Source organism: Oncorhynchus kisutch, linkage group LG11 (assembly GCF_002021735.2).
Source record: "Oncorhynchus kisutch isolate 150728-3 linkage group LG11, Okis_V2, whole genome shotgun sequence".
Lineage (NCBI taxonomy): Eukaryota > Metazoa > Chordata > Actinopteri > Salmoniformes > Salmonidae > Oncorhynchus > Oncorhynchus kisutch.
Genome location: NC_034184.2, coordinates 45,168,327 through 45,191,756, shown reverse-complemented (window position 1 = coordinate 45,191,756; position 23,430 = coordinate 45,168,327). Strand labels below are relative to the sequence as shown.

Here is a 23,430-nt window from a genome sequence, read left to right as displayed (position 1 = left end):
AATAAATCCATGTAATATAGCCTACACCATCACAGTAAATCCATAATTTATTTTCAACAGGTCTAAAGAAACATGATATGAAGAACAGTATAGCATACTCTGAGTTGTTCTTATGTTGGGCCCTGATCTGGCTATGCCACAGCTATTCTGTGAATAGCGGTTAACAAAGAAACCGGTACTCCTGTTGGACTAAATGTTTTGATTTGTATTACATTCTATGGCTACATGATGTGACTCTAATGATGACTTGAAAAAAGTTGCATGAAAGGCATAAGCTCTGCTGTGTCTTTTGCATAGACTGTACACACTTCATCATTCACAATTTGACAAACACCTGATGATGTCTGAACGTTCCCAGAGAAATCCCATTTGTGTGGCTTTAATGCCCTCTATAAAAAACCCATGCCTTTTGTGGCCCGTGGCTGAATAAAATAATTATAATTCTCTTCTCCCGGCTACATGCCCCGAAGCACCTCTCACTCGCATGGCTCTCCATCACGTGATCACGGGTCTTTCTCACAAGCTACAAGTGCAGACAGACACGTCGGAGATTCAACTGCGCGGGTCCTTATCCAATTCCGAGGCGCATGATGAAGATATTGGAAGAATTGTCCACATTTACTTTTCGTCAGCCAACAAGATGAAGATGAGTAGGCCTAACAAACAGCAAAAGCACTAGCCCATGTAAATATACTATTCCCCACAGTACAAAAGTTATTTTGTGTGAGAAATAAATATTCCAAACACAGGCTGGGACAGTTGTGGGATGCGATAGTTTCCAAATGAATACAATCACTAGTATAAAAAAAAACTGTTACGCAATTAGCCTGACGCAACAGATGAGAACGTTTAGCTTAAAATGTTGATAAACTATTCGATTATTTCTTCACATAAGCACAGAAAGGCACACACGGCAGTAGGCTATAAGCACAAATGTTCCATTAGCAGGAAAACACCTTTCTCAAAAGTGGCCACAAACACGATTATGCATGTCATGCATGCTTTTAAATATAAAGGTACATTTTTTTATGGTGAAAATTAACTTCCCCAAACTTGAAATTTATGCGCTGCATATGTACACAAGTTAGGCTCTACACCCCTTGTAAAGCGGATTAATGTGCTTCATTTTAAGAAGTTATTTGGACACTTTTTCCTAGGTTTGAGTGTTTACACAGATAATGATTAATTCATATTGCTCATAGCTTCAGGGCTTTAGTAAATCTCCTCCTAAAGGCTCTTCTTGTAATTCACACAAGAAGCTGTAACAATTCTCATTCCTATGAACACGGCAGCATCCCTCATATTGGGTCATTGATTGCGGAATCAGCCAGAGACGATCATTATTGCTAGTTTAAAACCTAACTTACAGAAAGTTTTTTAATTTTTTATCTTGCCACTCATTCTTATAAATTTGTCCTGTGGGATCTCTCCATTCAGAACGGAGTGAGACTGACTGCCAGGCAGTATGCCCTTGAGGAACAGGCTGCTAACAGGATTAGCCTCGCTAGCAGGGTCCTGCTAATTACCAGATTTCTAAGCTAACAGTTAAATCACAGCTTCTTAGTGCCATAATAAAAAATGGAAACTTATGAATCTCTTCACTCCCTTGCTTTCATCTGAATGTGTGTGTTTATGAAAGATAATGAAGCCTCCAAATGTGACGCTCGACACAGGAGCTTTTTGGTTATCCCCTCTTCATTGTTTGGAAATGCGTTTGTGATTAATGTAATTTACTGCATTGTTTATCTTTGTTTGCCACCTTGGTGGAAATCAGTGGGGGTGACAAACATGCAATGTGGTTTATTCACCAGACATGGCTCTGATCTGGCCACTGTTAAATAGATAACGAAGAAACTGTATCTTCGCAAGGAACATATCATTCAAGGTGTATTAATTTCATTGTTTTTGCTTCTTCTTGTCTTACTGTCCTCATCCTGAGAGCTTCCTGAGACATACCATTCAACAATGGTTAATACTATGTCATTTCTATCGAATCAAATGTTTTGTTATTTTCTATAGGCCAACACTACAGGCTTACAGCCTTTCTGCTTGGAGAAAAAGTAGGCTGTGTGTTCATTGTGCCACAAGAGGATTGACGATATTGACAATTCCTAAATTCAAAACTGGGCCATATACCAAATCCCCAAATCATGTGTAAATGGGTCAGGCAGGCACAATCCCTGCTGTGTGCAGGTTTCAGTAGTAGATACAGTATTTGTGTATCTTTGGAACACCACTTTATTTTACAGTTGGCGGGCAAATGTCTGACATAGAGAGCTGAGACGATTATCTAATTTGCAATACATGCTCTCCTGTGGTGACTTAATATGCATCTCCTGCACCAAGGATAAACCTGGATGTGAGTGCAAACAAACACAACAAACAAAATTCTGCAAAGCATAATTAGTCCTCTAGTCAGAACTAGTTAAGCTTAGGCAATTTATATGTAATTTTGTTAATTAGATATTCTAAAATACATTAAAATGTGTTGGTTTAATTGTTCATAGCATCTCCAAATTGTTTCTAGATGCTAAATGGGTCATTTTACTTCTATTTGTATTCTATTTTTCCCAAACTTTCAGTGCGCATACTGTATGTAGGTAGACATACTGTACACTGAGTGCACAAAACATTAGCAACACCTTCCTACTATTAAGTTGCACCCCCTTTTGCCCTCAAAACAGACTCAATTTGTCGGGCATGGATAAGGTCGAAAGCGTTCCACCGGGATGCTGGCCCATGTTGACTCCAATGCTTCCCACAATTGCGTCAAGTTGGTTGGATGTCCTTTGGACACACTTTACAATCCATGTCTCAAGGCTTAAAAATCCTTCTTTAACCTGTCTCCTCCCTTTCATCTACACTGATTGAATTAGATTTAACAGGTGACATCAATTAGGGATCATAGCTTTCACCTGGATTCATCGTCAGTCAGTGACGGAAAGAGCAGGTGTTTCTAATGTTCTGTACACTCAGTGTATATACTACTCACACACTTTGTATGTTTTGCATATTTTAAATATTTACCTGAATTCCTTACCACCTAACAAAATGTGTCACTACCGAAAAGAGTGAAAAAGTTGCAGTAAAGGGAGAACCATGCACAGCAATGATAATTTTGATTAACCTTCTATTAAACATTAATTTTTGAAATTGAATTTTCATACCAAACTAACAAAATAGTAAAAACATGAATTTTAATCTGATTTTCAAAACATAATCTGTATTGTTTTCTGTAAAATGTTCAATGTTGATTGTATGAACCTGAAACTTGATTGTTTTAATTTCTTACGCATCAAATTTATTTTGTTGTTTGATATTTAAATGATCACTGTACCAATCTTTATTTTGGCAAAATAACAGGCGTTGCGGGGTCAAGTGTCAATCATAGAGATAAATGGAAGACTATTGATGGATGTAACCAGTTTTAGTATAGACATTGCCTTTGAGAGCTTCCACCATTTAAAAGTAGTCAACTGAGTGGGAATTCCTATGGGTTGGGAGTGATCAGCCAATGATCAGAGGACATTGTCTTCTTCAAATTGGGTTGCCTATGGTTTGTAAACCAAAGACCAAGGTAATATCCAGAAGCCAAGACCAAGATTTATGCCAGGACATTGGTCCCAAGATCCAGACCCAGACTCAGTGAGTTGACACCATGACAAGTTAAAGACCAAATGTATGAGGTCTTGAGTAGTCTCAAAACCGAGATCACTATTACCAATACAGTAGAGTGGGGCACAGTACATTACAGTACAGTAGAGCAATGTACAGTAGAGTACAGTAGACAGTGGTTTAAAGTACTTAAGTAAAAATACTTTAAAGTACGACATAAGTCGTTTTTTTAGTCTGTACTTTATTATTTATATTTATTTATTTTTGAACTTCACTACATTCCTAAATAATACATTTTCCCTGACACCCAAAAGTACTCGTTACATTTTGAATGCTTAGCAGGACAGGAAAATGGTCCAATTCATGCACTCATCAAGAGAAAATCCCTGGTCATCCCTACTGCCTTTGATCTGACGGACTCACTAAACACACAACCTTAGTTTTGTCACGCCTTGGTCTTAGTATTTTGTGTTTTCTTTAATTATTTGTTCAGGCCAGGGTGTGACATGGGTTTGTGTGTTGTGTTTCGTATTGGGGTTTGTAGTATTTGGGATCGCGGCTGATTAGGGGTGTTGTATAGGCTTGGCTGCCTGAGGCGGTTCTCAATCAGCAGTCAGGTGCTTCTCGTTGCCTCTGATTGGGAACCGTATTTAGGTAGCCAGAGTTCGCCTTGTCTTTTGTGGGTGATTGTTCCTGTCTCTGTGTTGTGTCACCAGATAGGCTGTATTAGGTTTCACGTTCCGTTTGTTGTTTTTGTATTTATTAAGTTATTTCATGTATCGTCACTTTTCATTCATTAAAGAATATGAGTAACCACCACGCTGCTTTTCGGTCCGACTCTCTTTCAACGAACGAAGAACGCCGTTACAGAATCACCCACCACATACGGACCGAGCGGCATGGTTACAGGCAGCGACCGCAGGAAAAGCGAAAGGAGGACGTTATGGACAGCAATGGCATGGAGTATACGACGTGGGAAGAAATCGACAGGTGGGTGGCCGACCCAGAGAGAGTGCAGGAGCCCGCATGGGATTCGCTAAAGCAGTGCGAAGAAGGCTATAGGCAAATGGAGTTGGAGAAACAGACACGGCGGCGCAGAGCGAAACCCGAGAGTCACCCCAAAAAATGTATTGGGGGGGGGCTGAGTCAGGAGATGGACCTGAGCCAACTCTCCTTGTTTATCGTGAGGAGGCAAGGAGGAGACCAGAACCAGAGCCGGTGTTAGAGGTGAGCGAAGATGAGACTTTCCCTGGGGAAAGTGGAGTGGAGAGTAATGAGGGAGTTGCTAGCTTGGTGCTATAGATATCATATTCGTCCGACGGATCGTGTCGGGGATTTGATGGCACCTGAGTTAGCGCTCCATACTCGTCTTGGTGCCAGCCTCACGCACCAGGCCTCCTGTGCACATCCCTAGCCTTGCACATCCTGTGCCACCTCCACACACCAGTCCTCCGGTAGCAGCTCCCCGCACCAGGCTTCCTGTGCGTGTCCTCGCTCCAGTATCACCAGTGCCCGCACCACGCATCAGGCCTACAGTGCGCCTCGCCTCTCCTGCGCTGTCGGAGTCTCCCGCCTGTTCAGCACAGCCAGAGCCTTCCTTCCCTCCTGCGCTGTCGGAGTCTCCCGCCTGTTCAGCACAGCCAGAGCCTTCCTTCCCTCCTGCGCTGTCGGAGTCTCCCGCCTGTTTAGCGCAGCCAGAGCCTTCCTCCTCTCCTGCGCTGCCGGAGCCTCCTGCCTGTTTGAAGCAGCCTGAGCTGCCAGTCTGCAGGATGCTGTCAGTCTGCAAGGAGCTGCCAGTCTGCAGGGAGCTGCCAGTCTGCAAAGAGCTGCCAGTCTGCAGGGTGCTGTCAGCCTGCATGGAGCAGTCAGAGCTGTCAGTCTGCATGAAGCAGTCAGAGCTGTCAGTCTGCAAGGAGCTGCCAGTCTGCAAGGAGCTGCCAGTCTGCAAGGAGCTGCCAGTCTGCAGGGAGCTGTCAGTCTGCATGAAGCAGCCAGAGCTGCCAGTCTGCAAGGAGCTGCCAGTCTGCAGGGAGCTGTCAGTCTGCAAGGAGCTGTCAGTCTGCAGGGTGCTGTCAGTCTGCAAGGAGCTGCCAGTCTGCATGGAGCAGTCAGAGCTGTCAGTCTGCAGGGTGCTGTCAGTCTGCAGGGTGCTGTCAGTCTGCAAGGAGCTGTCAGTCTGCAGGGTGCTGTCAGTCTGCAGGGAGCTGTCAGTCTGCAAGGAGCTGTCAGTCTGCAAGGAGCTGCCAGTCTGCAAGGAGCTGTCAGCCTGCATGGAGCAGTCAGAGCTGTCAGCCTGCATGAAGCAGCCAGAGCTGCCAGTCTGCAAGGAGCTGCCAGTCTGCAAGGAGCTGCCAGTCTGCAAGGAGCTGCCAGTCTGCAAGGAGCTGCAAGTCTGCAGGGAGCTGTCAGTCTGCATGAAGCAGCCAGAGCTGCCAGTCTGCAAGGAGCTGCCAGTCTGCAAGGAGCTGCCAGTCTGCAAGGAGCTGCCAGTCTGCAAGGAGCTGCCAGTCTGCAAGGAGCTGTCAGTCTGCAGGGAGCTGTCAGTCTGCAGGGAGCTGTCAGTCTGCAAGGAGCTGTCAGTCTGCAAGGAGCTGCCAGTCTGCAAGGAGCTGCCAGTCTGCAGGGTGCTGTCAGCCTGCATGGAGCAGTCAGAGCTGTCAGTCTGCATGAAGCAGCCAGAGCTGCCAGTCTGCAAGGAGCTGTCAGCCTGCATGGAGCAGTCAGAGCTGTCAGTCTGCATAGAGCAGCTAGATCCGCCAGTCAGCCATGATCTTCTAGATCTGCCAGTCAACCAGATTCTTCCAGATCAGCCTGTCAACCAGAATCTTCCAGATCTGCAAGTCAACCAGAATCTTCCAGATCTGCTAGTCAACCAGAATCTTCCAGATCTGCTAGTCAACCTGAATCTTCCAGATCCGCCAGCCAGCCAGGATCTACCGGAGCCTACTACCTACCTGAGCTTCATCTCAGTACTGGGCTTCCTCTCAGTACTGGGCTTCCTCTCAGTACTGGGCTTCCCCTCAGTTCCGGGCTGCCCCTCAGTCCCGAGTTGCCCCTCAGTCCCGAGCTGCCCCTCAGTTCCGGGCTGCCCCTCAGTCCCGAGCTGCCCCTCAGTCCCGAGTTGTCCCTCAGTCCCGAGCTGTCCCTCAGTCCCGAGATGCCCCTCAGTCACGAGCTGCTCCTCAGTTCTGTGGGGTTCTGGGTGAGGACTATTAGGCCATGGTCGGCGGCGAGGGTGGATTATCCCAGGACGCGAAGGGGAGGAACTATGACATTTATGGAGTGGGGTCCACGTCCCGAGCCGGAGACGCCACCATGGACAGACGCCCACCCGGACCCTCCCTATGGTTTTGAGGTGCGTCCGGGAGTCCGCACCTTTGGGGGGGGGGGGTTCTGTCAAGTCTTAGTATTTTGTGTTTTCTTTAATTATTTGTTCAGGCCAGGGTGTGACATGGGTTTGTGTGTTGTGTTTCGTATTGGGGTTTGTAGTATTTGGGATCGCGGCTGATTAGGGGTGTTGTATAGGCTTGGCTGCCTGAGGCGGTTCTCAATCAGCAGTCAGGTGCTTCTCGTTGCCTCTGATTGGGAACCGTATTTAGGTAGCCTGAGTTCGCCTTGTCTTTCGTGGGTGATTGTTCCTGTCTCTGTGTTGTGTCACCAGATAGGCTGTATTAGGTTTCACGTTCCGTTTGTTGTTTTTGTATTTATTAAGTTATTTCATGTATCGTCACTTTTCATTCATTAAAGAACATGAGTAACCACCACGCTGCATTTCGGTCTGACTCTCTTTCAACGAACGAAGAACGCAGTTACAAGTTTGTCAATGATGTTAGTGTGCCCCTGTCTATCCGTAAATAAAAGGGAAAAAAAGGAAATGATGCCATCTGGTTTGCTTAATATAAGGAATTTTAAATGGTTCATACTTTTACTTTGGACACTTAAGTATATTTGAGCAATTGCATTTAGTTTCGATACTTATATTTAAAACCAAATACTTACACTCAAGTAGTATTTCACCGGGTGACTCACGTTTATTTTTACGCAATTGGGTTATTTTCCCCCCCTTGACAGTAGACTACAGTACAGTAGAGAAGAGCACAGACTAAAATACAGTGCATTACAGTACAGTAGAGAAGAGCACAGACTAAAATACAGTGCATTACAGTATAGCACATTATAGATGTTTATGTTTTGGCCAAGAACTGTTTTGATCAAATTTTGACTGATTTTGGACGAAATCAGGTACTAGGCTGTTTAAAGAAAAAATGTAAAATATAAGTCTGACGTAAGTATGACATATCAGCTCGTCGCCTTGTTTCCACCCTTATGAAAAAAGATTTCAGTCTGAGTGCAGTGTAACTGCAGTACACTAACGCCTTGATCACACCGATGGCGTCATTGTGCAAAATGGTAAGCAGCAGCATCTGGATGTGTGTGCAATAAAAGTTCAACATTAACCTTCTATCATTTCTGTTAAGCCTTCTACGAATACAGTTTGACATATATGTATGCACCACACTGAGTTCACCTCAACTGCCTCTGCAACGCAAGGCTATTAGCCTTCCATTTGAAATGAATGTACTTCTGCTGTACCAAAATGCAATGACGCTATCGGTGTGATCGAGGCGTAATGTTTTAACTGCAGTGAGAGTGCAATATAATTGCAGTATGCGGCAAATACTGCATCCAAAATTACAAATTTTTCTTTAATTTTGCAGTGTAACTGCAGTTATTCTGCAATTACTGCTCTAAAATACAACAGTCGTCTGCAGTTTCGGCACTTTTACTGCAGTTTCAAAACGGCAATCTTTTTTTGTAAGGGCGATGTGCATTCTACTGCCATAAAGTCGATTTAAGCAGTACTACATTTCCTATGACATCTGGGGTGAAAAATAAATGCATTCTACTCTAAATCTTGTTTTAACTTTATAATGTCAATTCCATTTTTTTACATTTCGTATTAAAACTGTAAATAATGTTCTATAAACGAGTTCATGCCAACAAATCCAATCTGGATAAGAAAAATATCTATGTATGAATGCTGTTTATTGACTATAGCTCAGCATTCAACACCATAGTACCCTCCAAGCTCATCATTAAGCTTGAGGCCCTGGGTCTCAACCCCGCCCTATGCAATTGGGTCCTGGATTACCTGACAGGCCGCCCCCAGGTGGTGAAGGAAGCAACATCTCCACTTCGCTTAACCTCAACACTGGGGCCCCACAAGGGTGCGTGCACAGCCCCCTCCTGTACTCCCTGTTCACCCATGACTACGTGGCCATGCATGCCTCCAACTCAATCATCAAGTTTGCAGACAACACAACAGTAGTAGGCTTGATTACCAACAACGACAAGACAGCCTACAGGGAGGAGGTGAGAGAACTCTGAGTGTGGTGTCAGGAAAACAACCACTCACTCAACGTCAACAAAACAAAGGAGATGATCGTGGATTCCGCCAAAGTTGGTGCCTCTCCTTGTTCGGGCGGTGTTCGGCGGTCGACGTTACCGGCTTTCTAGCCTCCACCGATCTACATTTCTTTTTCCATTTGTTTTGTCTGTATTGTACACCAGGTTCCCATTACGTTTGAATTATTTCCATATTTAACCCTCGGGAGCCATCATGGTTTGGTGGGTGCGTATTGTTGTCAGTTGTCTCGTTTATGTAATTCTGGATTTTCGTTCTCCTTGTTGGAAGATTATTTTTGAGTAAAGTTACTATTGTTACTAATCTCTGTGTCCTGCGCCTGACTCCGCCTTACCCACATCACCTAGACTCTGACAGTGGACTTCAGGAAACAGCAATGGGAGTACACCCCTATCCACATCGACAGGACAGCAGTGGAGAAGGTGGAAAGTTCCTCAGAGTACACATCATGGACAGACTGAAATGGTCCACCCACACAGACAATTTATTTATTTATTTTTATTTATTTATTTATTTTATTTTACCTTTATTTAACCAGGTAGGCAAGTTGAGAACAAGTTCTCATTTACAATTGCGACCTGGCCAAGATAAAGCAAAGCAGTTCGACAGATAAAACGACACAGAGTTACACATGGAGTAAAAACAAACATACAGTCAATAATGCAGTATAAACAAGTCTATATACAATGTGAGCAAATGAGGTGAGAAGGGAGGTAAAGGCAAAAAAAGGCCATGATGGCAAAGTAAATACAATATAGCAAGTAAAATACTGGAATGGTAGTTTTGCAATGGAAGAATGTGCAAAGTAGAAATAAAAAAATAATGGGGTGCAAAGGAGCAAAATAAATAAATAAATAAAAATTAAATACAGTTGGGAAAGAGGTAGTTGTTTGGGCTAAATTATAGGTGGGCTATGTACAGGTGCAGTAATCTGTGAGCTGCTCTGACAGTTGGTGCTTAAAGCTAGTGAGGGAGATAAGTGTTTCCAGTTTCAGAGATTTTTGTAGTTCGTTCCAGTCATTGGCAGCAGAGAACTGGAAGGAGAGGCGGCCAAAGAAAGAATTGGTCTTGGGGGTGACTAGAGAGATATACCTGCTGGAGCGTGTGCTACAGGTGGGAGATGCTATGGTGACCAGCGAGCTGAGATAAGGGGGGACTTTACCTAGCAGGGTCTTGTAGATGACATGGAGCCAGTGGGTTTGGCGACGAGTATGAAGCGAGGGCCAGCCAACGAGAGCGTACAGGTCGCAATGGTGGGTAGTATATGGGGCTTTGGTGATAAAACGGATTGCACTGTGATAGACTGCATCCAATTTGTTGAGTAGGGTATTGGAGGCTATTTTGTAAATGACATCGCCAAAGTCGAGGATTGGTAGGATGGTCAGTTTTACAAGGGTATGTTTGGCAGCATGAGTGAAGGATGCTTTGTTGCGAAATAGGAAGCCACACCACAATGTGGTGAAGAAGGCACAACAGTGCCTCTTCAACCTCAGGAGGCTGAAGAAATTTGGCTTGTCACCTAAAACTCTCTCAAACTTTTACAGATGCCCAATTGAGAGCATCCTGTCGGGCTGTATCACCGCCTGGTACGGCTACTGCACCGCCCTCAACCGCAAGGCTCTCCAGAGAATGGTGCGGTCTGCACAACGTATCACCGAGGACAAACTACCTCCCCTCCTGGACACCTACACCAGCCGATGTCACAGGAAGGTCAAAAAGATCAAGGACAACAACCACCCGAGCCACTGCCTGTTCACCCCGTTACCATCCAGAAGGCGAGGTCAGTACAGGTGCATCAAAGCTGGGACGGAGAGACTAAAAAACAGCTTTGATCAAGGCCATCAGGCTGTTAAACAGCCATCACTAACACAGAGAGGCTGCTGCCTACATACATATTTGAAATCATTGGTCACTTTAATAAATTGATCACTAGTCACTTTAATAATGCCACTTTAATAATGTTTACATATCTTGCATTACACATCTCATATGTACAGTGGGGCAAAAAAGTATTTAGTCAGCCACCAATTGTGCAAGTTCTCCCACTTAAAAAGATGAGAGAGGCCTGTAATTTTCATCATAGGTACACTTCCACTATGACAGACAAAATGAGAAAAAAAATCCAGAAAATCACATTGTAGGATTTTTAATGAATTTATTTGCAAATTATGGTGGAAAATAAGTCTTCCCAGCCTGGTGCAGGTCTACAATTTTGTTTCTGGTGTCCTTTGACAGCTCTTTGGTCTTGGCCATAGTGGAGTTTGTTTGGAGTGTGACTGTTTGAGGTTGTGGACAGGTGTCTTTTATACTGATAACAAGTTCAAACAGGTGCCATTAATACAGGTAACGAGTGGAGGACAGAGGAGCCTCTTAATAAAGAAGAAGTCTGTGAGAGCCAGAAATCTTGCTTGTTTGTAGGTGACCAAATACTTATTTTCCACCATAATTTGCAAATAAATTCATAAAAAATCCTAAAATGTGATTTTATGGTGACTGTGTCAGCGTGCATGTGCCTGGCCTGCCACAGGAGTTACTACAGCGCAATGGGACAAGGAAATCCCGGCTGGCCAAACCTTCCCTTAACTCGGAGGACACTGGGCCAATTGTGCGTCACCTCATGGGTCTCCCTGTCGCGGCCAGCACGGGTCTCGAACCAGCATCTGTAGCAATGCAGTTTGCACTGCGATGCAGTGTCTTAGACTGCTGCACCACTCATGAGGCTCAATCCACAAAGTTTTTTAGTATCAAAATACTAAAAAACTACACAGGACTCTTAAAGAATTTCATTTGAATGTTAACTGTATTTTTTATTTATTTCAGAAACAATGAGAAAATATGTTAAAATAAATAATGAAATGTTAATTATATAAAGCAGCCCATGTAATCATCTGCCAGAGAGTAGCCCCAATCGCCCCGAGCCAGATAACTGACACCAGAATCGTCCCGAGCTCAGCACACCCAGCACCCCTACGAGTCTACACACTAATGCCAAATAGCCTAAAATGAAAGAAAAACCTCAATGCAGCCTATAGATATAAATTGCACAATAATTAAACCTTTTTGGACTGTAAGGTATTGTTTTATTTTTAAGTCAATCCACACATCACTAGGCCTACTGCAGATGTTAATAACATTCTCTGAAGATTGTGATTCCTCACTGCAGGAACTATACAATGCCTTTGGAAAGTATTCAGACCCCTTGACTTTTTCCAGATTTTGTTATGTTACAGCCCTATTCTAAAATGTATTAAATTGGTTTTTCCCCCTCAATCTACACACAATACCCCATAATGACAAGGCAAAAACAGATTTAGCAACATACATAAGTATTCAGACCCTTTACTCAGTACTTTGAAGAACCTACAGGTTTTTAGTCACCTCCCTGCCCTCTCCCCCAATTGCTCAATATGGCTGAGAAGCCTTGGTGATTCAAAACTTCTTCAATTTAAGAATGATGGAAGCCACTGTGTTCTTTGTGACCTTCAATGCTGCAGAAATGTTTTGGTACCCTTCACCAGATCTGTGTCTCGGCACAATCCTGTCTCAGAGATCTACGGACAATTCCTTCGACCTCATGGCTTAGTTTTTGCTCTGACATTCACTATCAACTGTGGGACCTTATATAGACAGGTATGTGCCTTTCCAAATCATATCCAAAACAATAAATTTTACAACAGGTGGACTCCAATCAAGTTGTGGAAACATTTCAAGGATAATCAATGGAAACAGGATGCATCTGAGCTCAATTTCGAGTCTCATAGCAAAGGGTCTGAATACATGTCAATAAGAAATTTGTGTTTGAATTCTTTGTAATTTTGCAAAGATTTTAAAAAAAAAGCCTTTTTTTTTTTGCTTTGTCATTATGGGGTATTGTGTGTAGGTTGCTGAGGTTGTTTAAAATTATTATTATTTTTACATCTATGTAATTCATTTTACAATAAGGCTGTAACCTAAGAAAATGTGGAAAAAGTCAAGGGGACTGATTACTTTCTGAAGGCAATAGCGACTCGGGGAGAGACTTATTCTGGCCCACGTAATTATGTAGTGCGTTCATATTTATTTTTTATTTTTTTGCAGCCCATCTAATTATTTGTTGAGGTAAAACTTTATTTGAACTCACATGTCACAATCTGACATGATGGCAGTAAAATTAGTTGGCTTACATTAGATATTTGCCATTTTTACATGGTTTTAGGTAGCCTAAATTTTTAAGCGCTACTGAACGAAGAGCGATTTGTGAGCCAAATGATCATCTTTTTTAAACGAATGGAGCCAAATGAACCGGCTCACTTAGAGTCGCTTCCGCCTTTACTTGTTGCTAAGATACACTCCCAATTTCCTAACCACAACAAGCAACAAGCTTAGTAGTGGTGCGACAGGAGACGCAAAAACTTGCCAGTAAGGCTAAGTATTTAGCTAGTAGTATCTATTAAAGTAGTACGAGTGAGATATAAATAACTTACCAGGTTAATTAACGTTATGTTAACTAGCAAGCTAGTTATTTGCTAAAACTTGCCGGGCCCGCCTAATTCTAGCACAGCAACCACCTGTCAAGACTGAGCATCATGGATCTTCACATTCGCCAGTATTTGACCAAGGCACGCCAACAAAAAGGTAACACACTACTAGCTAGTTTCTTAGCTAGCTAAATAGTTGACTGATAGTGTTGTTGAACACGTTTCATATCGTGTGGTTTTGTCTTTAGACACTGATGCGCTGAATGCAGCCTATGACATGATCAGAGAGGGGTCAGATACGCGATGCTTCTGCCCGGAGTTGTACGTTCTGTGCGCAGAACAAGCCCTACAGGTAGGCCTATGATGTGCTATAACGTTGCACAAATTCTATTAGCTACAGTGTTACATTGTTGTTACATTGTTACCATTGTAAGCCAGGTAGTTAGCTAGTGTTCGCTACAATCATGCAGTGGTGATTTTAATTTTGTTGGGGCAACCCCCCCCCCAATTTGTTTTAGATGCATGCCAATAAAGCCACCACACAACACTAAACAATACATGAATTGTACTATAATGGTGACAAACGTTGCCCACAAAGTAATAGGGCCTACATAAGGCTGTCCCAACCTCAGAGCTTTCTTTTCAGCACCATGGAGTGAATCCATACCACCACTACACCTAGCTATCAGCGGTGCCTTGTCTGGCAGCAAAACAGTTTGGAAACAGTTCAGTTGATATGGCTGACTTGCTTAAACAATTAGGATGTACAAACTATGGCATAAGGGAATGATGAGCGGATAAGTGGAAATGTGTAATTTCAATGGGCCATTCTTACAGTATTCTCCCTGTACACCATTTCAAAACCGTAGGATAAATAAAGGGGCATATAAGCACACAATGAAAGCTCTTACAATAATCAATTATGACATTTCTCTGAAACAGGCTATTGGCTACATGTACAAGCGATTCGGTGGCATTCCCTGAGTCTCTTTACTGTGTTCCCACCATACTCAACGCTAGGTACAAGGACTACTTCGATGCAGACAAGAAACAGGGTTTACGTAAAATGTTAGACACAGCTGGACAAGATGGAAACAAGTAGTCCAACAGTCCCGGTCCCAACAGGCAGTCACAAAGATTTTGCGTTCATTTCTCTCACCTCCTCTGCCCCCTTTGTGCAGGCTGCTTCCTCCTTTATCCCCAAGCACTCCCTGGCTTAACGACTCACAGCCTTTCCTCGTTGGGGCAGGAAGTCCATATAAGGCTTGGGGGTGGAGCCAGCTACCTGCAGAATATCCCTCCTCAATTACCACTCTCTACACCTCTCCCTGTCGACTGCCACAGTGTGTTAACTATTTAACTGTACTAGAATGCTTAAAAGCCGCTAACATTTTTAAACATCGGGTGTCGGTATCGGGTTTTTGGCAAGAAAAATATTGGATATCGGTATCGGCCAAAAATGTAATATCCCTAAATATAATGTGTATGTATACAGTACCAGTCAAAAGTTTGGACACACCTACTCATTTAAGGGTTTTTCTTTATTTGTACTATTTTCTACATTGTAGAATAATAGTGAAGACATCAAAACTATGAAATAACACATATGGAATCATGTAGTAACCCAAAAAGTGTTAAACAAATCAATATATATTAATATTTTAGATTCTTCAAAGTAGCCACCCTTTGCCTTGATGACAGCTTTGCACACGCTTGGCATTCTCTCAACCAGCTTCATGAGGAATGCTTTTTCAACAGTCTTGAAGGAGTTTCCACATATGCTGAGCACTTGTTGTCTACTTTTCCTTCACTCTGCTGTCCAACTCGTCCCAAACCATCTCAATTGGGTTGAGTTCGGGTTATTGTGGAGGCCAGGTCATCTGATGCAGCACTCCATCATTCTCCTTTAGGGTTAAATAACCCTTAAACAGCCTGGAGGTGTGTTTTGGGTCATTGTACTGTTGAAAAACAAGTGACAGTCCCACTAAGTTCAAACCAGATGGGATGGCGTATCGCTGAAGAATGCTGTGGTAGCCATGCTGGTTAAGTGTGCCTTGAATTCTAAATAAATCACTGACAGTGTCACCAGCAAATAACCATCACACCTCCTCCTCCATGCTTCCCGGTGGGAACCACAAATGCGGAGATCATCCGTTCACCTACTCTGCTTCACACAAAGACACGGCAGTTGGAACCAAAAATCTCCAATTTGGACTCACCAGACCCAAGGACATATTTCCACCAGTTTAATATCCATTGCTTGTGTTTCTTGGTCCAAGCAAGTCACTTCTTCTTATTGGTGTCCTTTAGTAGTGGTATCTTTGCAGCAATTCGACCAAGAAGGCCTGATTCATGCAGTCTCTTCTGGACAGTTGATGTTGAGATGTGTCTGTTACTTGAACTCAGTGAAGCATTTATTTGGACTGCAATTTCTGAGGCTGGTAACTCTAATGAACTTATCCGCTGCAGCAGAGGTAACCCTGGATCTTCCTTTCTTGTGCTGGTCCTCATGACAGCCAGTTTCATCACAGCGCTTGATAGTTTTTGCAACTGCACTAGAAGAAACTTTCAAAGTTCTTGAAATTTTCCACATTGACTGACCTTCATGTCTTAAAGTAATGATGGACTGTCATTTCTCTTTGCTTATTTACGCCAGGTCGCAATTGTAAATGAGAACTTGTTCTCAACTTGCCTACCTGGTTAAATAAAGGTAAAATAAATAAATAAATAAAATTTGAGCTGTTCTTTCCATAATATGAACTTGGTCTTTACCAAATAGTGCTATCTTCTGTATACCACCCCTACCTTGTCACAACACAACTGATTGGCTCAAACGCATTAAGAAGGAAAGAAAGTCCACAAATAAACTTTAAGGCCCACCTGTTAATTGAAATGCATTCCAGGTGACTACCTCGTGAAGCTGTTTGAGAGAATGCCAAGAGTGTGCAAAGCTGTCATCAAGACAAAGGGTTGCTACTTTGAAGAATCTAAAATATAAATATATTTGGAGTTGTTTAACACTTTTTGGGTTACAACATGATCCCATATGTGTTATTTCATAGTTTAGATGTCTTCACTATTATTCTACATTGTAGAAAATAGTAAAAAAATTAAGAAAAACCCTTGAGTGAGTAGGTGTGTCCAAACTTTTGACTGGTACTGTATATTTTTTTTTAGCTAAACAGTTGTCTCAGAAGAGGTGGGGTTTAGCCCCAGCAGCCCTGAATGATGGGTCGCCACTACAATCATCTCCCTAATACCACATTCCATATGCGTCTAACTTTTCTTTCTGTGCTTATGTGTGTCATGGTTGTTGGTATTAAAAGGATATAGTTAAGTTTAGGCTTCTCTATAAAACATTTCTATTTAAGGTCAGGAAGTAGGCTATTTACTTTGAACAAGATTGAATATTCAACAATGACATATACGCAAACAATGGCTGATGATGCACTACCCAATGATTCAAAAACTGATGATGCACTACCCAATTTTGAAATTGCACCTTGTCCATTATACTATTACAACTTTCAAGAGTAAGTTAAAAGCCGGACTGAGTTCCTTAAAAAATAAAAGTTTGTCAACCACTGGAAAGGGGGATAAGACGTATCTGGCTGTGCAGAATATGGAATTGATCCGCACACCTGTTACATTAAATGCAACATCTAAATTCAATAGAGTGCATGTTGTAAGGGCTCTCTTTCTGTATAATAATAATGGAACTGTCATATGCTCACTTGATTGAGGATTTAGTCTGTGCTTGAGACTGATAGCATTGAGAAAGATGTCAGCAGCAGTTTTGTGTTGAATTGCTGTACATCAACCAATCAATCAAATGCATTTATAAAGCCCTTCTTACATCAGCTGCTGTCACAAAGTGCTGTACAGAAACCCTGCCTAAACCCCCAAACAGCAAGCAATGAAGGTGTATAAGCACGGTGGCTAGGAAAAACTCCCTAGAAAGGCCAAAACCTAGGAAGAAACCTAGAGAGGAACCAGGCTATAAGTGGTGGCCAGTCTTCTTCTGGCTGTGCCGGGTGGAGATTATAACAGAACATGGCCAAGATGTTCAAATGTTCATAGATGACCAGCAGGATCAAATAATAATAATCACAGTGGTTGTAGAGGGTGCAACAGGTTAGCACCTCAGGACTAAATGTCAGTTTGCTTTCCATAGCCGATCATTCAGAGTATCTATACCGCTCCTGGTGTCTCTAGAGAGTTGAAAACAGCAGGTCTGGGATAAGGTAGCACGTCCAGTCAGGGTTCCATAGCCGCAGGGAGATCAGTTGAAATTGGAGCAGCAGCACGACCAGGTGGACTGGGGACAGCAAGGTGTCATCAGGCCAGGTAGTCCTGAGGCATGGTCCTAGGGCTCAGGTCCTGAGAGAGAGAGAGAATACTTAAATTCACACAGGACACCGGATAAAACAGGAGAAATACTCCAGATATAACAGACTGACCCTAGCCCCCGACACATAAACTATTGCAGAATGGATACTGGACACTGAGATAGGAGGGGTAGGGAGACATTGTGGCCTCGTCCGACGATACCCCCGGGCAGGGCCAAACAGGCAGGATATAACCCCACCCACTTTGCCAAAGCACAAACCCCACACCACTATAGGGATATCTTCATCCACCAACTTACTATCCTGAGACAAGGCTGAGCACGGCCAGGTGGACTGGGGACAGCAAGGAGTCATCATGCCAGGTAGTCCTGAGGCATGGTCCTAGGGCTCAGGTCCTGAGAGAGAGAGAGAATACTTCAATTCACACAGGACACCGGATAAGACAGGAGAAATACTCCAGATATAATAGACTGACCCTAGCCCCCGACAAACTACTGCAGCATAAATACTGGAGGCTGAGACAGAAGGGGTCAGGAGACACTGTGGCCCCATCCGATGATACCCCAGGACAGGGCCAAACAGGCAGGATATAACCCCACCCACTTTGCCAAAACACAAACCCCACACCACTATAGGAATATCTTCAACCACCAACTTACTATCCTGAGACAAGGCTGAGTATAGCCCACAAAGATCTCCCCCACGGCACAACCCAGGGGCGGGGGGCGCCAACCCAGACAGGAACATCACGTCAGTGACTCAACCCACTCAAGTGACGCACCCCTCCCAGGGACGGCATGAAAGAGCACCAGTAAGCCAGTGACTCAGCCCCTGTAATAGGGTTAGAGGCAGAGAATCCCAGTGGAAAGAGGGGAACTGGCCAGGCAGAGACAGCAAGGGCGGTTCTTTGCTCCAGAGCCTTTCCGTTCACCTTCACACTCCTGGGCCATACCACACTCAATCATATGACCCACTGAAGAGATGAGTCTTCAGTAAAGACTTAAAGGTTGAGACCGAGTTTGCGTCTCTCACATGGTTAGGCAGACCATTCCATAAAAATGGAGCTCTATAGGAGAAAGCCCTGCCTCCAGCTGTTTGCTTAGAAATTCTAGGGACAATTAGGAGACCTGCGTCTTGTACGTGTAGGTATGTACGGCAGGACCAAATCAGAGAGATAGGTAGGAGCAAGCCCATGTAATGCTTTGTAGGTTAGCAGTAAAACCTTGAAATCAGCCCTTGCCTTGACAGGAAGCCAGTGTATGGAGGCTAGCACTGGAGTAATATGATCACATTTTTTGGTTCTAGTCAGGATTCTAGCAGCCGTATTTAGCACTAACTGAAGTTTATTTAGTGCTTTATCCGGGTAGCCGGAAAGTAGAGCATTGCAGTAGTCTAACCTAGAAGTAACAAAAGCATGGATTAATTTTTCTGCATCATTTTTGGACAGAAAGTTTCAGATTTTTGCAATGTTACGTAGATGGAAAAAAGCTGTCCTTGAAACAGTCTTGATATGTTCTTCAAAAGAGAGATCAGGGTCCAGAGTAACACCGAGGTCCTTCACAGTTTTATTTGAGACGACTGTACAACCATTAAGATTAATTGTCAGATTCCACAGAAGATCTCTTTGTTTCTTGGGACCTAGAACAAGCATCTCTGTTTGTCCGAGTTTAAAAGTAGAAAGTTTGCAGCCATCCACTTCCTTATGTCTGAAACACAGGCTTCTAGCGAGGGCAATTTTGGGGCTTCACCATGTTTCATTGAAATGTACAGCTGTGTGTCATCCGCATAGCAGTGAAAGTTAACATTATGTTTTCGACATAATTTAACATGTTTAATGACATCCCCAAGAGGTAAAATATGTAGTGAAAACAATAGTGGTCCTAAAACGGAACCTTGAGGAACACCGAAATTTACAGTTGATTTGTCATCGGACAAAAGATTCACAGGGACAAACTGATATCTTTCCGTCAGATAAGATCTGTGTTCTCAGATCATTATTTAGGGCAGTATTCAGACTTGACTTTAAGCGTAACTCAGACTTTCAAGTGAATCATTCATTGATGTCAAAGGGAGACTCGCAGATGTCAAGTCTCTGAATACTGCACTTACTGTGTACAGTCCTGGTATACCCGAAATAGGACATTGAAGTGTTCAAAACATCAGATTTTATACGATCTCACTGTGTTTTTACACTGACCGAGTAGGTAACTCAGGTGAGTTGGAACATTGCTGCAGGGGCTTGCTTCTATTCAGCCACAAGCATTAGTGAGGTCGGGCACTGATGTTGGGTGATTAGGCCTGGCTCGCAGTCAGCGTTCCAATTCACCCCAAGGTGTTAGATGGGATTGAGGTCAGGGCTCTGTGCAGGCCAGTCAAGTTCTTCCACACCAATCTCGACAAACCATTTCTGTATGGACCTCGCTTTGTGCACGAGGGCATTGTCATTCTGAAACAGAAAATGGCCTTCCCCAAACTGTTGCCACAAAGTTGGAAGCACAGAATCGTCTAGAATTTCATTGTATGCTGTAGTTTTAAGATTTCCCTTCACTGTAACTAAGGGGCCTAGCTCGAACCATAAACTGCCCCAGACCATTATTCCTCCACCAAAATGTTATAGTTGGTACTATGCATTGAGGCAGTTGGCGTTTTCCTGGCATCCGCCAAACGCAGATGGTGAAGCATGAGTCATCACTGGCATTGCACATGGTGATTTTAGGCTTGTGTGCGGCTGCTCGGCCATGGAAACCCATTTCATGAATCTCCCAAGTGACTGAGTAATGAAGTGGCTGTACATAATTGGATTTTTTTTTAAATGAATAGAATCACAGTTTGCTGAGTAATTGACTGAAATTCACTACAATTGTGTTTATTTTCCACTTCGATGGCGAACTTTCTGTACTGCTAACATTCACTTCCAATCATTTTTGCTCGCATTGCTAGTCCTATTGTTTCTAATTCTTCCACATTTATGCAAATGTTTATGGGATATCACAATCCTCTTGTCTTAATCTGTATATTTTCATCCTAGCCTGTAAACTAATCCTGCCTGGCAGATCTTAATGTGCCTTTAGCTTCTACCAAGCCCCATTCCTCTCTTACGTAATCTCAACAACAGCCATTAGTGTGTTATATGATGCAGAAGGGAATAGCCTATATTGTTTAGTAAATCAAAAGTTAACACATCAAAATACTGTTTAATTCCTAATGAGCCATCCTTGTTTACAGCAATTAGAGACTCAGGCTAATGACAAATATGTTGTGGTTAAGATGAGCTGAGATGTATGTTGTTTATATATGGGTCAGGGTGGATAGCACAGAAGAGGTCAGGGTGAATAAGAATCACATTTGTCTTTTGCTCAGAGATCCATGGGCCATAAAGACTGGTTGAATAATGCTTAATTCTCAGGCATGTAGCCTACATGCTTCACAAGATTAAGCATTATTCATATGAACCCTTTCAGAAGACCCTTTGGGAAATCCCAACAAAGACTCATCATGATTGTATGCTTTACCCCAGAGAAACACGTGCCATAAGAATGGTTGAATACACCAAACTGAATATTTACAGTGCCTTCGGAAAGTATTCAGACCCCTTGACTTTTTCCACATTTTGTTACATTACTGCCTTATTCTAAAATGGATTACACCGATTTTTTGCCCTCATCAATCTACAAACAATACCCCATAATGACAAAGCGAAATGTTTTTTTTTTTTTTGTTTTGTTGCTAATTTATAAAATAAAAAATTAACAATGACTTTTACATAAGTATTCAGACCCTTTACTCAGTACTTTATAGAAGCACATTTGACAGCTATTACAGCATCAAGTCTTATTTGGTATGAGCTTGGCACACCTGTATTTGGGGAGTTTCTCCCATTATTCTCTGTAGATCCGCTTAAGCTCTGACAGGTTGGATGGGGAGCGTTGCTGCACAGCCATTTTCAGGTCTCTCCAGAGATGTTTGATCGGGTTCTGGTCCGGTCTCTGGTTGGGCCACTCAAGGACATTCAGAGACTTGTCCTGAAACCACCCCTGCATTGTCTTGGCTGTGTGCTTAGGGTTGTTGTCCTGTTCGAAGGTGAACCTTCGCCCCACAGTCTGAGGTCCTGAGCACTCTGGAGCAGGTTTTCAACAAGGATCTCTGTACTTTGCTCCGTTCATCTTTCCCTCGACCCTGACTAGGTTTCCTCCAGACGTGATGCCAAGAGTTCAATCTTGGCTTCATCAGACCAGAGAATCTTGTTTCCCGTCGTCTGAGAGTCCGAGAGTCCAAGCGGGCTGTCATGTGCCTTTTACTGAGGATTGGCTTCTCTCTGGCCACCCTACCATAAAGACCTTATTGATGGAGTGCTGCAGAGATGGTTGTTCTTCTGGAAGGTTTTCCAATCTCCACTTTGTCATTATTAATCCATTTTTGAATCTGGCTGTAACGTAACAAAATGTGGAAAGGGGTCTGAATACTTTCTGAATGCACTATAAATAAATCAACATTGATCTCCGATTTCAGTCAACTTGTTGAATTACAGATTAAAAGTAGAATACTGTTTGAAAACAGCATATTTCAGTGTATGTTTTGTGTTTTTAGCTGGGATGTGCAGATATCAGCCGTGACTGCCTAATGATGTACTTTGAAGGGAAACCCCCAGCCAATCAATTCCTGTGTCGAGCGTACCTCTGTCAGGGCCAGCTGGAGTCTCCACAGAGCTTTGGGAGTGTGGTGAGGACAAACACGACTAAAAGTCTACTAGTTTGTGGTTGTTCAGCAATGTTTGATCGTCTAAGTGTATCTTTTCTGATAACCATTGGTTTGACATTTTATAATGGATGAACAGAGACAACCTTTGTGACTCTAGCAGCACTGTCTGTATTTTCCCATAGAACCAGCAGCTTAGCACTGGTTCCTCTGCTCTGACCTCTGCATACTTCCATATGAGGCTCTGGGCCCGGTTACATAAAACACCTTAAGTTAATATCCCCCTTATCTTTTCCTGAAAGTTTCCCTAACTTTAAGTCCATTGCACAAAACATTTTAAGGTGAATTTCCCCCTTAAAATAAGTGAAAAAGTTAAGGGTACCCATGAGGTCCCTTAACTGCTTAATTCAGTTTGGATATCAATGTAAACAGCAGTGGTGTAAAGTACTTCAGAAAAAAAAAACTTTAAAGTAATACTTAAGTAGCTTTTTAGTCTATCTGTACTTTACTTTATTTAACTTTTACTTCACTACATTCCTAAATAAAATTATGTAATTTTTACTCCATACATGTTTCCCTGACACCAAAAGTACCCCTTACATTCTGAATGCTTAGCAGGACAGGAAAATAGTCCAATTCACACACTTATCAAGAGAACATGCCTGGTCATCTCTACTGCTTCTGATCTGGCGGACTCACTAAACACAAATGCTTTTTTTGTAAATTATGTGTGTTGGAGTGTGCCCCTGCCTATCCGCAAATGTAAAAAAAAAAAAAGAACAATTGTGCCATCTGGTTTGCTTAATATAAGAAATTAGAAATTATTTTTTACTTTTGATACTTAAGTATATTTGAATATTACATTTACTTTTGATACTTAAGTATATTT

General features: G+C 42.8%; 1 protein-coding gene across 3 annotated transcripts in view; it reads left to right on the top strand.

Annotated features, from left to right (window-relative positions):
• Positions 1 to 13,385: 13,385 nt before the first annotated feature.
• cfap46 (cilia and flagella associated protein 46) overlaps positions 13,386 to 23,430 on the top strand; it is an 86,600-nt gene continuing 76,555 nt past the window's right edge. For all 3 annotated transcript variants that reach the window (XR_004211640.1, XM_020495026.2, XM_020495024.2), the window contains exons 1-3: positions 13,386 to 13,654; positions 13,746 to 13,849; positions 22,434 to 22,565. Coding sequence is in view for 2 of the 3 variants with exons in the window: in XM_020495026.2 (XP_020350615.1) it covers positions 13,606 to 13,654; positions 13,746 to 13,849; positions 22,434 to 22,565 (285 nt within the window). In the remaining variant the exon portion in view is untranslated. The remainder of the gene's footprint in view (positions 13,655 to 13,745; positions 13,850 to 22,433; positions 22,566 to 23,430) is intronic.